This window comes from Engraulis encrasicolus, chromosome 5 (assembly GCF_034702125.1).
Source record: "Engraulis encrasicolus isolate BLACKSEA-1 chromosome 5, IST_EnEncr_1.0, whole genome shotgun sequence".
Lineage (NCBI taxonomy): Eukaryota > Metazoa > Chordata > Actinopteri > Clupeiformes > Engraulidae > Engraulis > Engraulis encrasicolus.
The window spans coordinates 40,048,474-40,064,752 of NC_085861.1; the positions used below are offsets into that span (position 1 = coordinate 40,048,474).

The window sequence follows — 16,279 nt, forward strand, 5'->3', positions numbered from 1 at the left end:
GATGAGGGGACAGAGGGGGCAAATCATTGTACGTACATTGTATGTAGGATCGCCACTGCACTTAATTCATTACTGCTGTATACAGTAGCATAGCCACATTGTGGTAAGGGTAAAGATAAAGAAGATGATGAACAGATGGTGTACTCCTGGCATGATAAAAAGGTTTAGCAGTACGCGTTTTTTCTGAAAAAGTTTACACACTCCTTAGGATTTACCGGTATCCCTTTTTTATACGTTTCCATCTTCAATTTATTCACTCATTGGTAGGTCCACCTCAGATTCCTCAGATTATGGGCATATGGAAGACAAAAAAAACAGCTTGCAAAACACTACAGCTCTACCGCGTGAAAACTTACCGGAGGTGAAGAGCACGATGGACTTGAGGCAGGAGTACTCGGCTGTGTCCACCTGGAGGGCCTTCAGCTTCTCCACCTGCTCCTGGAAGACGCGGATGTGGTCCATGAAGGCCACCACGCGCTCCGCCGACATGGGCGAGGCGTGCAGGCCCGCCGCCGCCAGCAGGGGCGCCACGTGCAGGGGCATGGAGCACTGCGCCGCGTTCAGCACAAACAGCTCGCTCCACGACATGCGCAACAGCGCCACCTACACGTAGGGAGTAGACAAGAGTAGCAGGTCGTCAACAAAATGTGGTGGAACGCCGAGAACATCTCTGAAAGTAATGCTGAAAGTAATGGTGAAAGTAACCACAGCAATGTGTGAAATAGGAACATTTCTGAAAATCCATACAAATCTGACAATCCAGATGCACTTGAGGAATAACACCACTACTGCTTAGCCTAGGGGTGGGCGATATGACGATATTATATCGTGAATCGCGATATTGAGTAAAATATCGTCTCGAATCTGCCAAAGTGGAGAAATCGTATAGATCGTCTTGCAGTGAGGATGTTTATTATCAGTATCAGAGTGATGTTTTCTCACTTGTGTTGTTGTCTTAACTTTATTCTTTACATTATTGTATTCCAATTGTACACTTTATGAGAGTATCATCAGTGTGTTAACATTTTATTGACTGCAAATTACAAATTGCAAGTATATGAAAGTTGTTTTTTGTTGTTTTTATTTTTTGGATGGAAGATCGTGATAAAAAATCGAAATCGTGATTTCATGTTAAAATATCGTGATACAACATTTTTGCCATATCGCCCACCCCTAGCTTAGCCCTACAAAACCAAGAGGTAGTCCCTACGAATGTTGTTAATTTGAAATGTCAAATTAATAATACGCATAAAGGCATCACTGCACTAATTCCCAAACACACTGAAGCACTTTTCCCTCAGCTTCAATGTTTGTAACAACAGCAAAATGCTATTGCAAAATTACTTCTTATTACTTTTGTAGAGCTATGGGTTATGAACCACCACAAATTCTGCACCGTTTCTCACCTGGTCCATGAGCTGCAGGTCAGGGAAGAAGGGGATGTTCTTGGCCCACTCCACAGCGCTGAAGAGTAGCCGCGCTGCCAGTTCACAGATGTTCTCGATGCCCATGAGGTTGTTGGACTGCATGCACTGGGCGCCGTAGCGGGACGTGGGGTAGGGCTCGGCCCTCAGAAGCAGGGAGATGAAGCCCGACAGGTAGGGCTGCCCGTTACCGTACGGGTCCGTGCCATTGGTCAGGTACTGGCCGGGGCTGGTCTGGGAGTTGGACATGCGGCCTCTCTGAACGGCTGTTGAGGAGGAGAGAGATACAAATATTATACAGTATGTCTTGAAAACATGCTACAATTTGATTGAAATCTTTATTACATCATGGAAACGGAGAACTCCACGAAGGATATTTTCGCAAGGTTTAAGATAAATAGATAAAATACATGGATAAAAATAGATAAATCTTCACCATTATATCAAAGATATTTCACACATTAGGCTTTCTGATCAGCCTTAAGGCTTGAGGCATAGGTGACCTGTCATTAGAACCTTTAGAGTTTTTTTGCACTAAGCGTCTGAAAGTATACTGGTGGAACTGCATTTTCTGGCAAAGACAAGAGCAAATAGAGCAAATAGACCTGTGCATTAGTGGTGACAGATGTGGTGACTGACAATGGCCTATGCCCTGCCCTCACGGACTTTGCAGTATGCTACTCCTATTCACACACGTGCAAAAGGCTAAAAGCCAGAATGTGTGAGAGGCGCACCACACCAGGTGTCAAAAGATGGGGAGAAATGTAAAATGTCGCAACAGCCTCACGCCTTTACTCGCTCGTTCCACTCCGGGGCAATTGTGCAATCCGTCCAGAAAACACAGACTGAATGAATAAGTCAGAGGGAGAGAAGAGAGAAAGTGTGTGTGTGTGAGAGAGAGAGAGAGAGAGAGGGGGGGGGCAGGCAGAAGGTATGACAGTAAGAAAAAGATAGAGAGTCCTAGTGGGGGTGGGGGGAGAGAGGGAGAGAGATGGGAAGTGAGAGAAAGAGAGAGAGAAAGAGATCGAGAGATGGGTAGAGAAAGAGAGAGGGAGAGAGAGAGAGAGAGAGAGAGAGTGTGTGTGTAAGCAGGAGAGTATGAATGGCAGTGAGAGAGAAAGATAGAGACATACAGTATACAGTGGAAGGGTAAAGGATGGATAGGGATAGAGAAAGATAGAGAGTGAGAGAAAGAGAAAAACATGCGTAGCCACTGTGTGGTGTGTGTGACTGCGGTGAGTAATGGCGTGGCGAGGCGCGGCGTGCTAAAGTCACATTGCTCTTCACACCTCTCTCCACAGCAAATGGCCCAGCCGGGGGGTGTGGGGATGCGGAGGAGTGTAGGGTGAGTGGGGGGGGGCCGGGGGGCAACCAGGGGCCAGCCGCCTCCCTCCGTGATGTGATGCTCACGCTGGCTCAAAGCCCATTTTGAAAACACCTGTTACTCCATCCTGCTGTCTCCCTAATAACTCCATCTACAGTTACATACACCCAGACAGGGCAAAGAAGTGAGAGAGGGAGAGACAAGAGGGCATGTCGGAAGGAAAAAGGAGAGAGAGAGAGAGAGAGAGAGAGAGAGAGAGAGAGAGAGAGAGAGAGAGAGAGAGGAGAAAATACCAAAAGCATGTACTGTACATGTCCAAAATGAGAACGAGTGAAAAGAATAGGGAGAATTAGAAAGAACAGAGTGAATGGAACATGGGGTAAAAAAGAGAGTGGTGGAGAGAGAACGAGAGAGCGAGAGTGGTGTACTGTACTGCAAATGCATTCGGGATGGAAAATGTTTTTCAGTCCCGTGCATTTCTGCGTCTCAAAATAGAAGCGTTGTGTGTGTCAATGGAGGACAGCGGTACGTCAGCAAAGCCACAACCTCCTACCCCACCCCATCTCAGCAGCAACCGCCCGGCTTAAATTCATAACACATAATGCCGCTTACATAATGCAGATAATGCCATTATATTCGGATGAATTGGGGAATATTGGTAAAGCCTTTCTTCCGAAGATAACAATAGGCTGATCCGTCTGTAGTATGTGCCCCACTGTGTCACTCACTGCTAGTCGACTAGAAGACTCCCCTGTCGTCCTATCTTTGTGGAGAGGGAGTGACAGATGACCTTAAGGACACGACACCGAGGTCAAAGGAGCGACGGAGGACAGAGGGCAGAATTAAACGGAGACGCTACACATGGCACAAGAAGAGTCAGACAGGGAGACGAGAGAGGCAGACAGGGCAGACAGGCCGGCAGAAAGGAAAACAGACAGACGGGCAAGCAGACCGGCAGACAGACAAGCAGACTGGCAGACAGATAGGGGGACAGAGAGGTAAACAGACGGAGAGGCAGACATGCACACAGACACAGACACAGACGCGCGCCGTGCACACACACACACACACACACACACACACACACACACACACACACACACACACACACACACACACACACACACACACACACACACACACACACACACACGCACACACACACACACGCACACACACACACACAGACGCACACTGTGCACACACACACACAGACAGACGCACGCGGTGCACACACACACACACACACACACACAGATGCACACACTCTCAGACGCAGACTGAGATTGAGGGCAGCGTGGTGTTCAGCTGCATGAATCAGGATGAGTGACTGAGCGCTACAGGCTGCTCCCTCTGGAGTTTCCGGCAGCCGACGCTATGCTGCTCTCTGCAAGAAGGGGCTCTCTGTGTAGCCTCGCTAGCTCATTCTGTCTCTCCACTAATATATGGGGTGCAAATCACAATGATACTGCTATATACCATATCGATTCCTTAAGGCAGTGATTCGATTACTTTCGATACTTAAGAATGCAACACAATACGATACGATTCAATTTTTCCAATTACTTTTCTGAGCCAATCAGAGACGCATTTCCACGAGAGCAGGAGGACTGAGCCAATCAGAGACGCATTTTCATGAGAGCAGGAGGAGTGAGCCAATCAGAGACGCATTTCCACGAGAAACCCGGAACACCCTCTCGTTTCTCCACCAGCCACCTTGCTAGCTTGCAAAAATGGCTTGAAACAAAGCAACCAGAACGTTTTTTTTTGTTTTTAAAACAGGACCAACGCATAACACATTCAATAACAATGGGGAACACAGCAATATTAATGAAATGACGTTGAGAGGCGGCCTTTAAGAATACCCCACGATACCATGGGCCAATCCCATTTGTATTTTTCTACCCCTACCCCTACCCCTTACCCCTCCAAACGGAGTCTGCCTGTCCGAACCCCTCCTTTTTGAGGGCTACAAAGTCCTCTGTCTTAACAACTATTGGGATACCCCTACCCCTACACAAAACGGAGGGAAGGGGTAAGGGGTAGGGCCAAGGGGTGAATTGAGATTGGGCCTATACGATTCGATTCAATTGTCAGTGGTAGGATCGATGCATCGACACATATCGATTATTATTTACACCCCTACTAATATATAAGTATACTGCGTTGAATCACTGTTAATACTCTACTGCCAACAACTGAAACAGAACTTACGATTCTAGCGGACGCTGGGACCTATGATGCTGGGACTCTGAGGCACCCAACCACAAATGGGCTTGCATGTCCTATAGAGGGACCCAGGTTTCCAGTTTGGCCTGGGTCATTTCCTGGCCCGACCCCATCTCTTACTACCAGATCTCTAAAATAACATCAGCCAACCGTCCAAATGCTGGTGAAATTTCAGTTTGGCTGGTAGAAAAGACCAACTCACTAACCACTTTAACCCATTATTTGCTGTATGTTTGGCTAGTGAGATTAACCTCTACTAACATTTTGGCTGGAGATTAAAAAAGTTAATTTAGGGCCCTGCTTACTATTACACTCTTCCTATAGGCTAATTTCTAATGTATTGTCTCATAATCTCAACTGTTCTGTGTTGAATAAGCAGTCCATAAAACACATGATGAAATGTAATAACTGGGGTTACAAAGGAGTAGAGTTGCTGCAGATTCTGTAATTAATCACTTGCGTTAATTGATGATTACGAATTTGTAACAAAGTATTGTGTCACGTTGTAGTCACACTTTTGACAGCAGTTTAGTTTGTTTACATTTTTCACTGTGCTTTTCTAAACATTTTTCCTCATCTATTTACATCTGCAGTGCAGTGCAACATGTGTTTATGTCCATACAATGTGGAGATGAGAAATCACATGCCTTTGGGTGCACTACATTCAACAATGTTGTTGGGGTGAACACTAAATGTTTTTTTCCCTCTGCTAGCAAGGCAGATGGCATCTGGAAGCAGTTGCCATATTCTTGAGGTCAAGAGCCACAAAATGTTGTTTTCGTTAGTGATATCTGTGGCATTTCACATCCAAACAACTTGACACCACCAGACACTACACTGACTTCACTCGACTTCTCAGCCGTGCAGCTGAAGTGTCCTCAAGTGTGTCAACCAGGGCTGTAGTCAAGTCCACCTTTGTAGAGTCCAAGACAAGTCCAAGACCAGTACTAGTCAAGTCCGAGACAAGTCCGAGTCCAAAGAGGTTCGAGTCCGAGACAAGACCGAGTCCAAAAAGATTCAAGTCCAAGTCAAGTCCGAGTCACATGTCGGTCAGTGTTTGACAATGAAAAGGATGAATGTCAATAGTGTGAACCTTAGAAGATAACCTATATGGCATGGATGTGAAGACAAAACTTGTTTGTTATTGGATTTCAAGATCCACTTTACAATCTATGATGGCCAGTGTTCTAAACAAAACTTAATGACAGACCCGGCGAGTCCAAAAGCCTAATTTGGCAAGACCATTGTCCGAGTCCAAGACAAGTCCGAGTCCAAACAATACCGAGTCCGAGACAAGTCCAAGTCCATAAAAAAACGGACTTGAGACCGGACTCGGGCCGAGTCCGGACTCGAGTACTACAGCCCTGGTGTCAACTGGCAAAATGAAATGGTGCAGCAAAAAGGACGAAATGGAAAGACCAACAGACAGGAGATAGAAAATAGAGTGACTATGTAATTGAGTAAATATCCATGCCAATGTAAACAACCACACCCCATAAAATACCAATGTTAGTATAACTCTTACAGAGTTGAAATTAACTCAGATAACTCTACCTCTAAATAGTGCTAATTTTACAAGAGTTCTCTTTTACTAGAGTTTTGACTTCAATATTACAGTAATTTGACTCTCCACAGTGTTGTTTATACTCTATGTTAATTTACTACATAAGCTCTGAAATATTGACACCCCATTTTTTTACAGTGCGGTTGTATGGTCCTCTGGTCAGTTGGAGCTTTAGGGGATCATCTGCATACACAGGAATTTTGCATCTCTCTCCCCACAAGGTTTTGATCAGGCAACAATAACCTTCCAAAGGCTGTGGCTGCGCTGTTTACATAAATGTTCAATACAATTACACTGAGGCAGCCAGCGGCCCTGTTGGGCTCAACTATCTCTATTGGAAATAATATGTGACAAAAAAGAATTTAAACATGTTCGCACCAAACTCTCTCTCTCTCTCTCTCTCTCTCTCTCTCTCTCTCTCTCTCTCTCTCTCTCTCTCTCTCTCTCTTTCTTTTTTATAGTCCCCTGTTCTTTCTGGGTCACTATGGAGGCTGTTATCTTTGCCAGAGATCTGGCAGCCGTCGTTAGTGGAGGTGACAGGTATCCAGACGCTCCTGGCCGGGAGTGCAGAGCAGAGCAGAGCAGAGCAGAGCAGAGCGCACATCTGACCTGTCCTGCACACTCACTTCCAGGAAGCTGACTGACTAGTCAGGACTTTGTGAGGCCAGGCCAGGCCAAGCAAGGCCTGTTTGAAGGGGCTAAGAGCAAACAGGGGGGAAATACAGAGAGCCGTGATTCCCAAACTGTGGGCCAGGGCCCACTGGAGGGCTGTAAAGGTATTCCAAGTGGACCGTGAAATCATTTTCTAAAAATCTAAATAATATTAGCGTGTGCCGTTCACTATTTATTTGAATTGTATGGTTTATTGGATCAGAGGCAGGCCGCAAACATTTGTGGAAATGTCAAGCGAGCAACAATTTGGAAAAGGCTGGGAAGCTCTGGCACAGAGCATTGAAGGCACAAGCCTTGCTTGCAGCATAAGTTGAACTGAGCAGAAATCAGATTCAAGCAAACTATAACAAATGCACTCCTGAGAAATTATCCATGTGCCAGTGGTGTAGTCGACATAGAACGCAGGTATACGCAGTATACCCACTTCAAAATGTCAGTAATTTCAGTATACCCACTTAAACTTGATTGATCCATTATTTACAATAGCACAAATATATACAGTATACCCACCTCAAAAAATGCTCTATTATACAGTATACCCACCACAAAAAAAGTAGACTACAACACTGCCATGTGCTTTGATGAACAATACTGTGGCAAGTAGACAGACAAAGAGAGGGTGGGGGGAGGGAGAGAGAGAGAGAGGGAGGGAGAGAGATTGACACAGACGAGACAGGGAGACTTGTCCTGATATAACATTTGCTCTCTCAACTATGGGGTGATGGTGAAAAAAAGGGAAAAGCTAAAAAAGTCAGGCACTTATGTAATGGGAATCAACCTGTCTGTAATGAAAGGGATTCGCTGTGCAGACTTTAATGTCGCTAGTCAACTAGCGTAAATGACTTTAATAAATTAAATGCACCAAATCTGACCCCTGCTAAAGTGTGTGTGTGTGTGTGTGTGAGAGAGAGAGAGAGAGAGAGAGAGAGAGAGAGAGAGAGAGAGAGAGAGAGAGAGAGAGAGAGAGAGAGAGAGAGAGAGAGAGAGAGAGAGAGAGAGAGAGAGAGAGAGAGAGAGAGAGAGAGAGAGAGAGAGAGAGAGAAACAGACCTACAGTTACAGAGTAGATGGCATGCAAGCAAAGCTGAGGGAAACTGGAAATCAACATCACAAACAAAAACAGTATCTTTTACCAGCCTGACTGTCTGTCTTTCCTTTCTAATCAATAAGATGGATAGAATCTTTGATAAGACCTCTACCTCCACTAGCCAATTTGCACGAATATTATTATTTGTTTTTGTTCGAGTAGTGAGCAGCGGCTAAAACGAGGAGTGCATGATGGCAGTCTATCTGACGTGCAGGTTTGGACATCTGTTGCAGGAGCTGGCTCTGTTGTTTACCTCTGAGTCACCTCACCTCGCTCTCCTGCCGTACGTACAGGCAGTATTTTCAAGCCCACATTCCTGACCGAAGCCTCTTGCCTGCTGATGGACAGGAGTGCATGTGGAAGATGGGGAGAGAAGGAGAGAGAGACAGAGAGAGAGAGAGAGAGAAAGAGAGAGAGAGAGAGAGAGAGAGAGAGAGAGAGAGAGAGAGAGAGAGAGAGAGTGGCAGCACAGAGGGTGAGAGAGCGGGAGTGGGGGGAGTGACAAACTCATGAGTAGGAGAGAGAAAAAGAGAAAGGGAGCTATAGGAAGAAAGAGAGAGAGGAAATGGAAAGCAAGAAATTGACAGAACAACCAGGAAGAGAGAAGGAAAGACAGAACGTGTAAGGGGTCACATGGCTGCTGTTACCTCAAGAGTTCTGTGGCCCCACGTAAACTCCTGACTCTCTGTGTGTGTGTGTGTGTGTGTATGTGTGTGTGTGTGTGTGTGTGTGTGTGTGTGTGTGTGTGTGTGTGTGTGTGTGTGTGTGTGTGTGTGTGTGTGTGTGTGTGTGTGTGTGTGTGTTGAGCTGATATTTACACTGTACGTTGAGAGGAGCTGTCACATTTGGACTTGGCCCCTGAAGTCCTGTGCATTATTAATGTTTCCCCTCCTCTGACCCATATTTCATGCAACATTGCAAAGGTATACCTAAACGGTAGGTTGTAGGTTTTTTTACCGTTATTTTACCAGGAGCACTGCTAAACATTTTGGGATTTGTGAGAAAGTAGAATCATTAAAGGCTCCCCCCACCTCTTACATGAATCTTGACTAAAATATTAACTTTAGTGTCCTCTAATGGACACTGTTAAGTTGTTACCTAATGTTTCAGATGGCCTTCAGAAGCATTAGTAGTTTTTTCCAACCTTTCCAAACATTTTACGCTAGTTTGATTTGCTCAGCCCCTCCATGACCTGTAATCTCACTGATAAACATAAGGAGAAGCTGAGTGTCTACCGTATGATAAATACTTCTATGACAGTTTATAGGAGAGGCAATTTTATGACAGTTCCAAAGACAGACAGTTCCAATTCCAACCTGTAGGACAACAGAAAATGAAAACCTTCTTAGTCTTGCTTTAAAATGTACCCTCCAGTGGTAAGTCGCCTTGGGTGTCAGCATACCGGAACATGCGTCCCAACATGTGCACTAAGACCGTTTGACACTTTTGCCCTTTTGCCATAACTTGTGCCCCGTTCAGTCAGGATTAGGGTTAAAGCTCTAAGGCGGGTTCATTTATTCAAGTCATTAACCCACAAACGAAGTCTAGGCCTCTTGTTTTTTTCCGTTTTCATATGTGCATGACGGTTTGTGTGTGAGTGTGTTAGAGTGTACATGCAAAACTGTGTGTGTGAATGCACGCACGTGTTTATGAGCGTAATTTCAATTAATGTATCTGAGTTTGTGTATGGGCTCACTGCATGTATGTCTGTGTGTGTGTGTGTGTGTGAGTGTGTGTGTGCGTGCTTAAGTGTGTAAATATGGTCAACTCCTCATGGAGTCTATATTGAGCTTTTTTGGTCCGCCGGGGGTCAAAGAGGAAAGGCGGGGGGGCGGGGTGTAATGCGTTCAGAGCATTCCACTAGGGGTGAGTGCTCGCTTGCCTGTAGGATCCTGTGGACCTCTCACCCCACAGCTGACACACACACACACACACACACACACACACACACACACACACACACACACACACACACACACACACACGCTAGATGCGGTGCTCAGAGGAGCCCTTTGTCAAGCAAGGAATGCTACTCATGTCAAGAAGAGACATGGGTGGAGAAACAGGTAAGGCAGTCACTCAGCTCAGTCAGTTAGTCACCGTCAGTAGCTAGTAACACCACCAGGGAAGTTAACAGGGGAGGGGGGCAATGGGGGGCAGTTGTGCCGGGCCCAGGAAAGGGGGGGGTCGATCTGCGAGCACATAATGTTGTATGCATGGAGAGTGGGGACCATTCAGATTACTTTGTCCTGGGCCCAACAAAGCTGTCTACGGCCCTGACAGCCTCAACAGGCACGGCACAACATAACATCACACAGCTAGCAAGCTGAAGAGTCAGAGGACCCGGCTGGCTTGCCTTCTTAACGTGTGGGTGGGGAAAAAAAGAGTCAAACAAATAACCTTCAGTCCGAGCTTGAACCCTGAATGAAGAGTTCACCAGTCAACATGCTAAGCCTCAAACCTCTCGACAAGTACTGTTTTTCTCTTCCTCTTTTTGTCAGTTAAGATGTCCTGTAGCAATGTCATGCCCCCCCAAAAAGAAAGGTAGACAGACAGGTCGACAAAAATGGTGTAAAATGATAACGAATGGCTATTGTAGAACTGATAAGACGAACAGATGTTCGACATCAGGACAGGACAAATTCCCATTAGAAGAATGATAAAGGAAAAGGAAAAGTGGAAACGTAGTGTACAGTGATGTACTGTGCAACAGGCAAGTTGAGCGAAAGCAGAGTGGAAATCATGGCATGATTTGTCCTCAGTCAGTCATATCCCCGGCGCGGCGCTGCGCTCGCAGCACGTGATGATTGTGTGGGAGCAGTGAGTGGGATTTCAGAGCACATGAGAGGCCAAAGAACAAACTGCCTTTGAGTTGGCTGAAGTCAAGTGTGCCCCCCCCCCCCTCTCTACTGTATGGACTGCAACTGTTGTCAGCCAGCCAGACCAAAAAAAAACTTTTAGGATGCTTCCCAACTTCACCTTTAAAGAACTTAAGAATTTAACATATTCTATGGTGCATTTGGGGCCCAGAATACTCTCTCAGTGTTGAATTACTTTTACTGTGTTTACTGTGTTGGTGGGCTCTATGGCACAAAGTTGAGTGTAGACTAAATAAGCTGTTTGAGTGTACCTCCTCTGTATAGCTTGCAACTGTTGCCAGTTAGGAAGACAAAATACTTTTTTTGATTTTAAGATGCTTCCCCACACCAGTTGAATGCAGACTAGGTAGGCTAGTTGTAGGTTGTAGGCCAGTTAATCACTTGACTTATGGTTTTCAATGTGTGGAGCTCGGATGTGTTGGATATTGATCTATTCAGCTTTGCTGTATTGTCCCCTGTAACATAAATAACAGTGCTGGTTATCTATCTGCTGTCCTCGGGAAATGAATAGGCTTGGATCATAATGGATCCTGAGTTATTTTCACATTTATTGTGCAAGCGGAGACTAATGCACATAGTTTGGAAGCCATGTTTCATTATGACACCTATGCACAAAATCCAACTAGATGATGATATGTGTGATCAAGGAGAAATTGGGGAATAAAGAAGTACTCTCCATGCATTTTCCTGAGGCTGAGAGAAATTGTGTGGGAAGGTTAGGTGATCAAGACATTTAGCCAGATGATCGAGACGACAAAACAGTGTTTTGGTGCAAACACATGCTTTGTCTTTGCGGGCAAGTTAAAACACATCTGTGTACAGAAATGGGATATCTAATGCGATGAGTTTTAAAGAGCTCAGCCATGGAGAACTTGATCGAACCACCACACGACGGCCTCGTAACGCGCGCGGCCCCACCAGTGGAACGCTGTAGTAATGGTCATTGAGAAAACTTTACTACCATAGTACTGCACCCTTAGGATCGTGCGCAGTGCATTTAGTAATACATTACAACTTCTGGTAAGTAAGCGATTCTGGTAACAGCTAATTTATAACGAGCCGTGTCTTACTGGGTTTAACAGTTCAGAAGCATTGTGATTGACTGTTGCATTACAAGCTAAGAAAAACCTACTTAGCCTTCAAAGTCTATCAAACCATCAAGGCTGGCAAAAAAAATACTGTGGATAATAACACACGAAACTTCAGGACGCATGCGGCATTGCGCACTGGGCCTCTTGATCTGGATATTGCCAGGCGACCCCCTTGCATAATTCAGGTAAAGTCATAAGTTATGTATGAGGTTCATGAGTAGAACAGAAGACCACAGTATGAGTGTGTGATAACGCAGTCCTGTTGTTGCCAAATATTTACACCAAAGGACATCACACATGATATGTCACAGGGATGGCAAAATATGGGTATTGTGTTTAGAAGATGAGGATATGGTTTATCTAATTGCGGTTATATGCGTCGAGCTCTTCGTTACGCACGGGTTTCCATCAATGGTAACGGTCCTTATGCATTTTGTATAGCATGTTTCATGATATGTGAGATTCACCAAATGTGCTCACCAAATCATAGTGAAAAAATATGTGATGCGCAGCCAGCCTAACATGGCAACCAAAAGCCCCAACGACGACTGGTCATCTGATTCAAAATTTGTGAGACATGACGCCGATTTGTGTCCTGATTATTAGGTGGAACGCTGCACTCCAACTTTTCGCGTTGCTTTGCTAATCCAGGCCTTCCATGTATTTAATTAATTCATACAGTGTTGAACAGCGAATTCCATCACAATATATTATGAATTATAACTAAACGTAGGCCTACTATGTGCCATAACACGTGGATGACATTTTGGTGGACCACATGGCCAAGTAGCCTAATCTAGGACAGTGGACTAAATTTGGCCATATTTCGTACTTGTCCACAAACCGATAGCCATAGTAGACCGATAGTTGACCTCGAATGCACTACAGGCAAGTAGGCCTAGTGGGTCAAAACAGCACAACACGAACTTCCCAGTATTTTACTCTTTCATGCGTTCAACGATTTCGGCACAACCACGGCATACCGACGATGAATCACTGTTGAAATATCGAGGAACAACCACGGAGTGATAGTGGCGGTAGAAACTAAGTTGAATGGCCACCACGCACAGTCCACTGAACTCTGCCTCAAACTCCCACGCCCGCGGTTTTGTGGATAAAAGGTCATCAGACTTAAGTGCGTCAGGCGATTTCCTCGGGTTCTAGCATTCAAAAAGGGGCATGACTGCATGAACTGCCAAAAAGTTCATTTCAAGTATTCTAGTTTCACTTAGGATTCGTAGCCTTGGATCACCACAACAATATTAGAGTTATTGATGCGTCACATTAACTAAATGCTTGGGTAAATAACTGCAAGCAGATCTGTTAGGAACCCGTGTTGCGCAATGAAGATAACCAATGAAGGTAATGAAGAATGTAAACACATTAAGACACTTGACAGATTGCAATAATGTAACTTCACGTGTGAAACATTGCAATAGAGTTATTTTCAACTTATCCACATACGCTTTACTCCACCAAGGTACTTGAAACAGTCCAGGGCCAGTTCAAAGTATCGACATTCTATTTTTTTTTTTATAGATTAATGTCAGCCAAGTTTCTGTTTGCAGCTCAATTCAGCAGCTAGTCCCTCATAAATTAATAACCAGTCAAAGCCTGGAGTGGCAATACGCGTCTAAATATTTATCAAAACACAAGCAAGAGACTTTCATTCATAGAATCTGTTGGTCCCTCGTCTAGCGTGTAGCAATTAACGCACACCGTGTGATTGGACATGACGCGCATGGGTAGGAACTGACTGATTAAAAGCAAAGCGTTATGCACCGCATACTCTGCATCACTGTTCCTCTTTGCACTAATTGACCCGATCTTAATCAAGCACAATGCAGTGAATGTAGCTATAGGGGGCCCCGGTTGCAGCCAGGGTGTTGGGGAACAAACCCCGTAATTGCCAGGTCGACAAGAGAGGTCACTACACAAAAAGCCCAAACTTACCGCCTAGTTGAGAATAGACTAATGCTTCACAAGATAAATAGGCTACGCAGTTCTTTTTTGGCATGTTTCGTGGTTGTTGACAGCGACTGGAGAGCCAACAGTGCTGAATCTGACCATCCTACCATAAAAACACGCACCATGTCCAATCTTATGAAACGTAAACATCCTTTTTGTAGGCTAATCGCTACTATCTGGTATAGGCTCATATATACACGTGTAGGGTTTAATGTAATGTTAACGCGCGTAGGATATCTTTGTTCTTAATGTATGAGTTCTCTTACGTATCTTACCTTCTCTCCTCATGCCGACTTTCAAGCATTTCTTTAGGCGGCAGTACTGGCACTGATTTCGATGGTGCTGATCAATGGGGCAGTCGCGATTTCCCCGACAGGTGTACGTTAGGTTCCTCCGAACCGAACGTTTGAAGAAGCTCTTGCAACCCTCGCATGTGAACTGGCCATAGTGTTTACCGCTCGATTTGTCCCCACACACCATGCAGTCCACGTTGGGTATTTTGTCTCCGGAAAGTGCATCGTTCCCCGGAGTGGAACCCGAAGGGGTGCCCGGTCCACCGGGCTCCTGACAAATCTGTAGAGACCCGGGGTCGGTCCCAATGTTCTCTTGCCACTGGTTTACTACCATTGCCATGCTATCTTACAACACTTTGGTTAAACAATAGGTACAGTCTTGACTCCGTCGTATGGGAGATAAGGATCCGATCTGATGTCTTGGGGAAAACAAGATGACCAGGCAAGCGTTTCCCAGTTCCTAAAGACTTCTTTCAAAAGTGTTCTTTTGGCAAATGGATTCACGCGTGTACTCAACAGCCGAATGGTCTCTGGCTGTGTTGTTTTAGAAGACCTCGAGGCAATCAAAGTTCACAAACCAAGCGCGATAGCAACATGGTCATAGGAGTCATGCCAGAAGGCTATTCCGTCCTCGTACGGAAATCCCCCGAAAGACGAAAAACTTTTAACACAGACGGCGAATTGAGGGAACCCGCTGAAAGGAGAGCTGGTCCGTCACGAGAAGGTCATAGTGAGTCATTTACTGAAAATGAAGTTTCCACTTGTTTCCTATTTTCAGGCTGACAACCAAGAATCCTCCTGAACTTTGAATTGTTGTCAGTCTTGCAAGGGGAGTAGCTGAAGATGTGTAGATCAGTAGCGCAGAAAACAAACTGTGGGTAGGCTATAAGCAACATCCGAATTGTCGTGTTTCTTCAGATACTGAATGTTACACAAATTGTCTTTGCGGGATCAAATTCAGGGTTGATGTATTTTTAGTGAGCTGCGAAATCCACTGATTGTAATCTCTAGCTCCCTATGTGTGAAAAGCATCCATAAACCGCAATTCACTAGACGTGCGTCAAAAGGTTTCTGCCCAGAAGTCTTTGTAACACAGTTCACCCGCCAGCAGTTAGTCCCATCGCTGAGAATCGGAGTTCAGAAATTGGTGAAAGTGACACTAAACAGCCGCGCTCATAGTAGTCCCTCCGACCGCTATCCATATATGGCCATCACTACCATATTAGGATAAGTCACCTTCCTTTTACTTCAGCGCTAACGTGAAGTGACCGCTCTAATTGGCCAGTGGAGGCAGAGGAAGGAACGGGGTGTCCAATTGGGTTGAAGACTCTGTGGTTAAATTATCGTAAGTTTAAAAAAAGCCATGTAATATAGCAAAGATACAAAGGTATTTACCAGTATATCCAAATACTCACCAAACCGTTTTATTTATTGCCGTGTAAAATGTCACCAGGATAATTTCTGCAAAATGACTCTTGGAAGACAGGCTACTAGGTCGAAAAGGTCAACAAACTAACTACGGTGACTGAGGTCAGGCTGTATACTTCTTTAAATTATGTATGTGCTGCCCAAACTTTTGAAATAAAGTGTTAACGCACATTCAAGATGTAGCCTACACGCAAGAACACCCCTCGTCGTGCAAAGTGATTTACTAAACAAACTGTCCATATCCCCCCTTACTAAAGTTATTACCGGTAGTATAATGTAAATTGAGCGCAGGCACGAGACAAAAAAATATTACCACTTTGT

The 16,279-nt window shown here is 45.0% G+C and overlaps 1 protein-coding gene across 1 annotated transcript in view; it reads right to left on the reverse strand.

The window, feature by feature from the left end:
* Positions 1-15,660, reverse strand: part of nr2f5 (nuclear receptor subfamily 2, group F, member 5) — a 24,335-nt gene extending 8,675 nt beyond the window's left edge. Inside the window, exons 1-3 of the mRNA XM_063199351.1 lie at positions 14,513-15,660; positions 1,407-1,690; positions 357-603 (exon numbers count right to left, since the gene is read on the reverse strand). Coding sequence (XP_063055421.1) covers positions 357-603; positions 1,407-1,690; positions 14,513-14,870 — 889 coding nt within the window. The 5' untranslated portion in view covers positions 14,871-15,660. The remainder of the gene's footprint in view (positions 1-356; positions 604-1,406; positions 1,691-14,512) is intronic.
* Between the last annotated feature and the right edge of the window lie 619 nt (positions 15,661-16,279).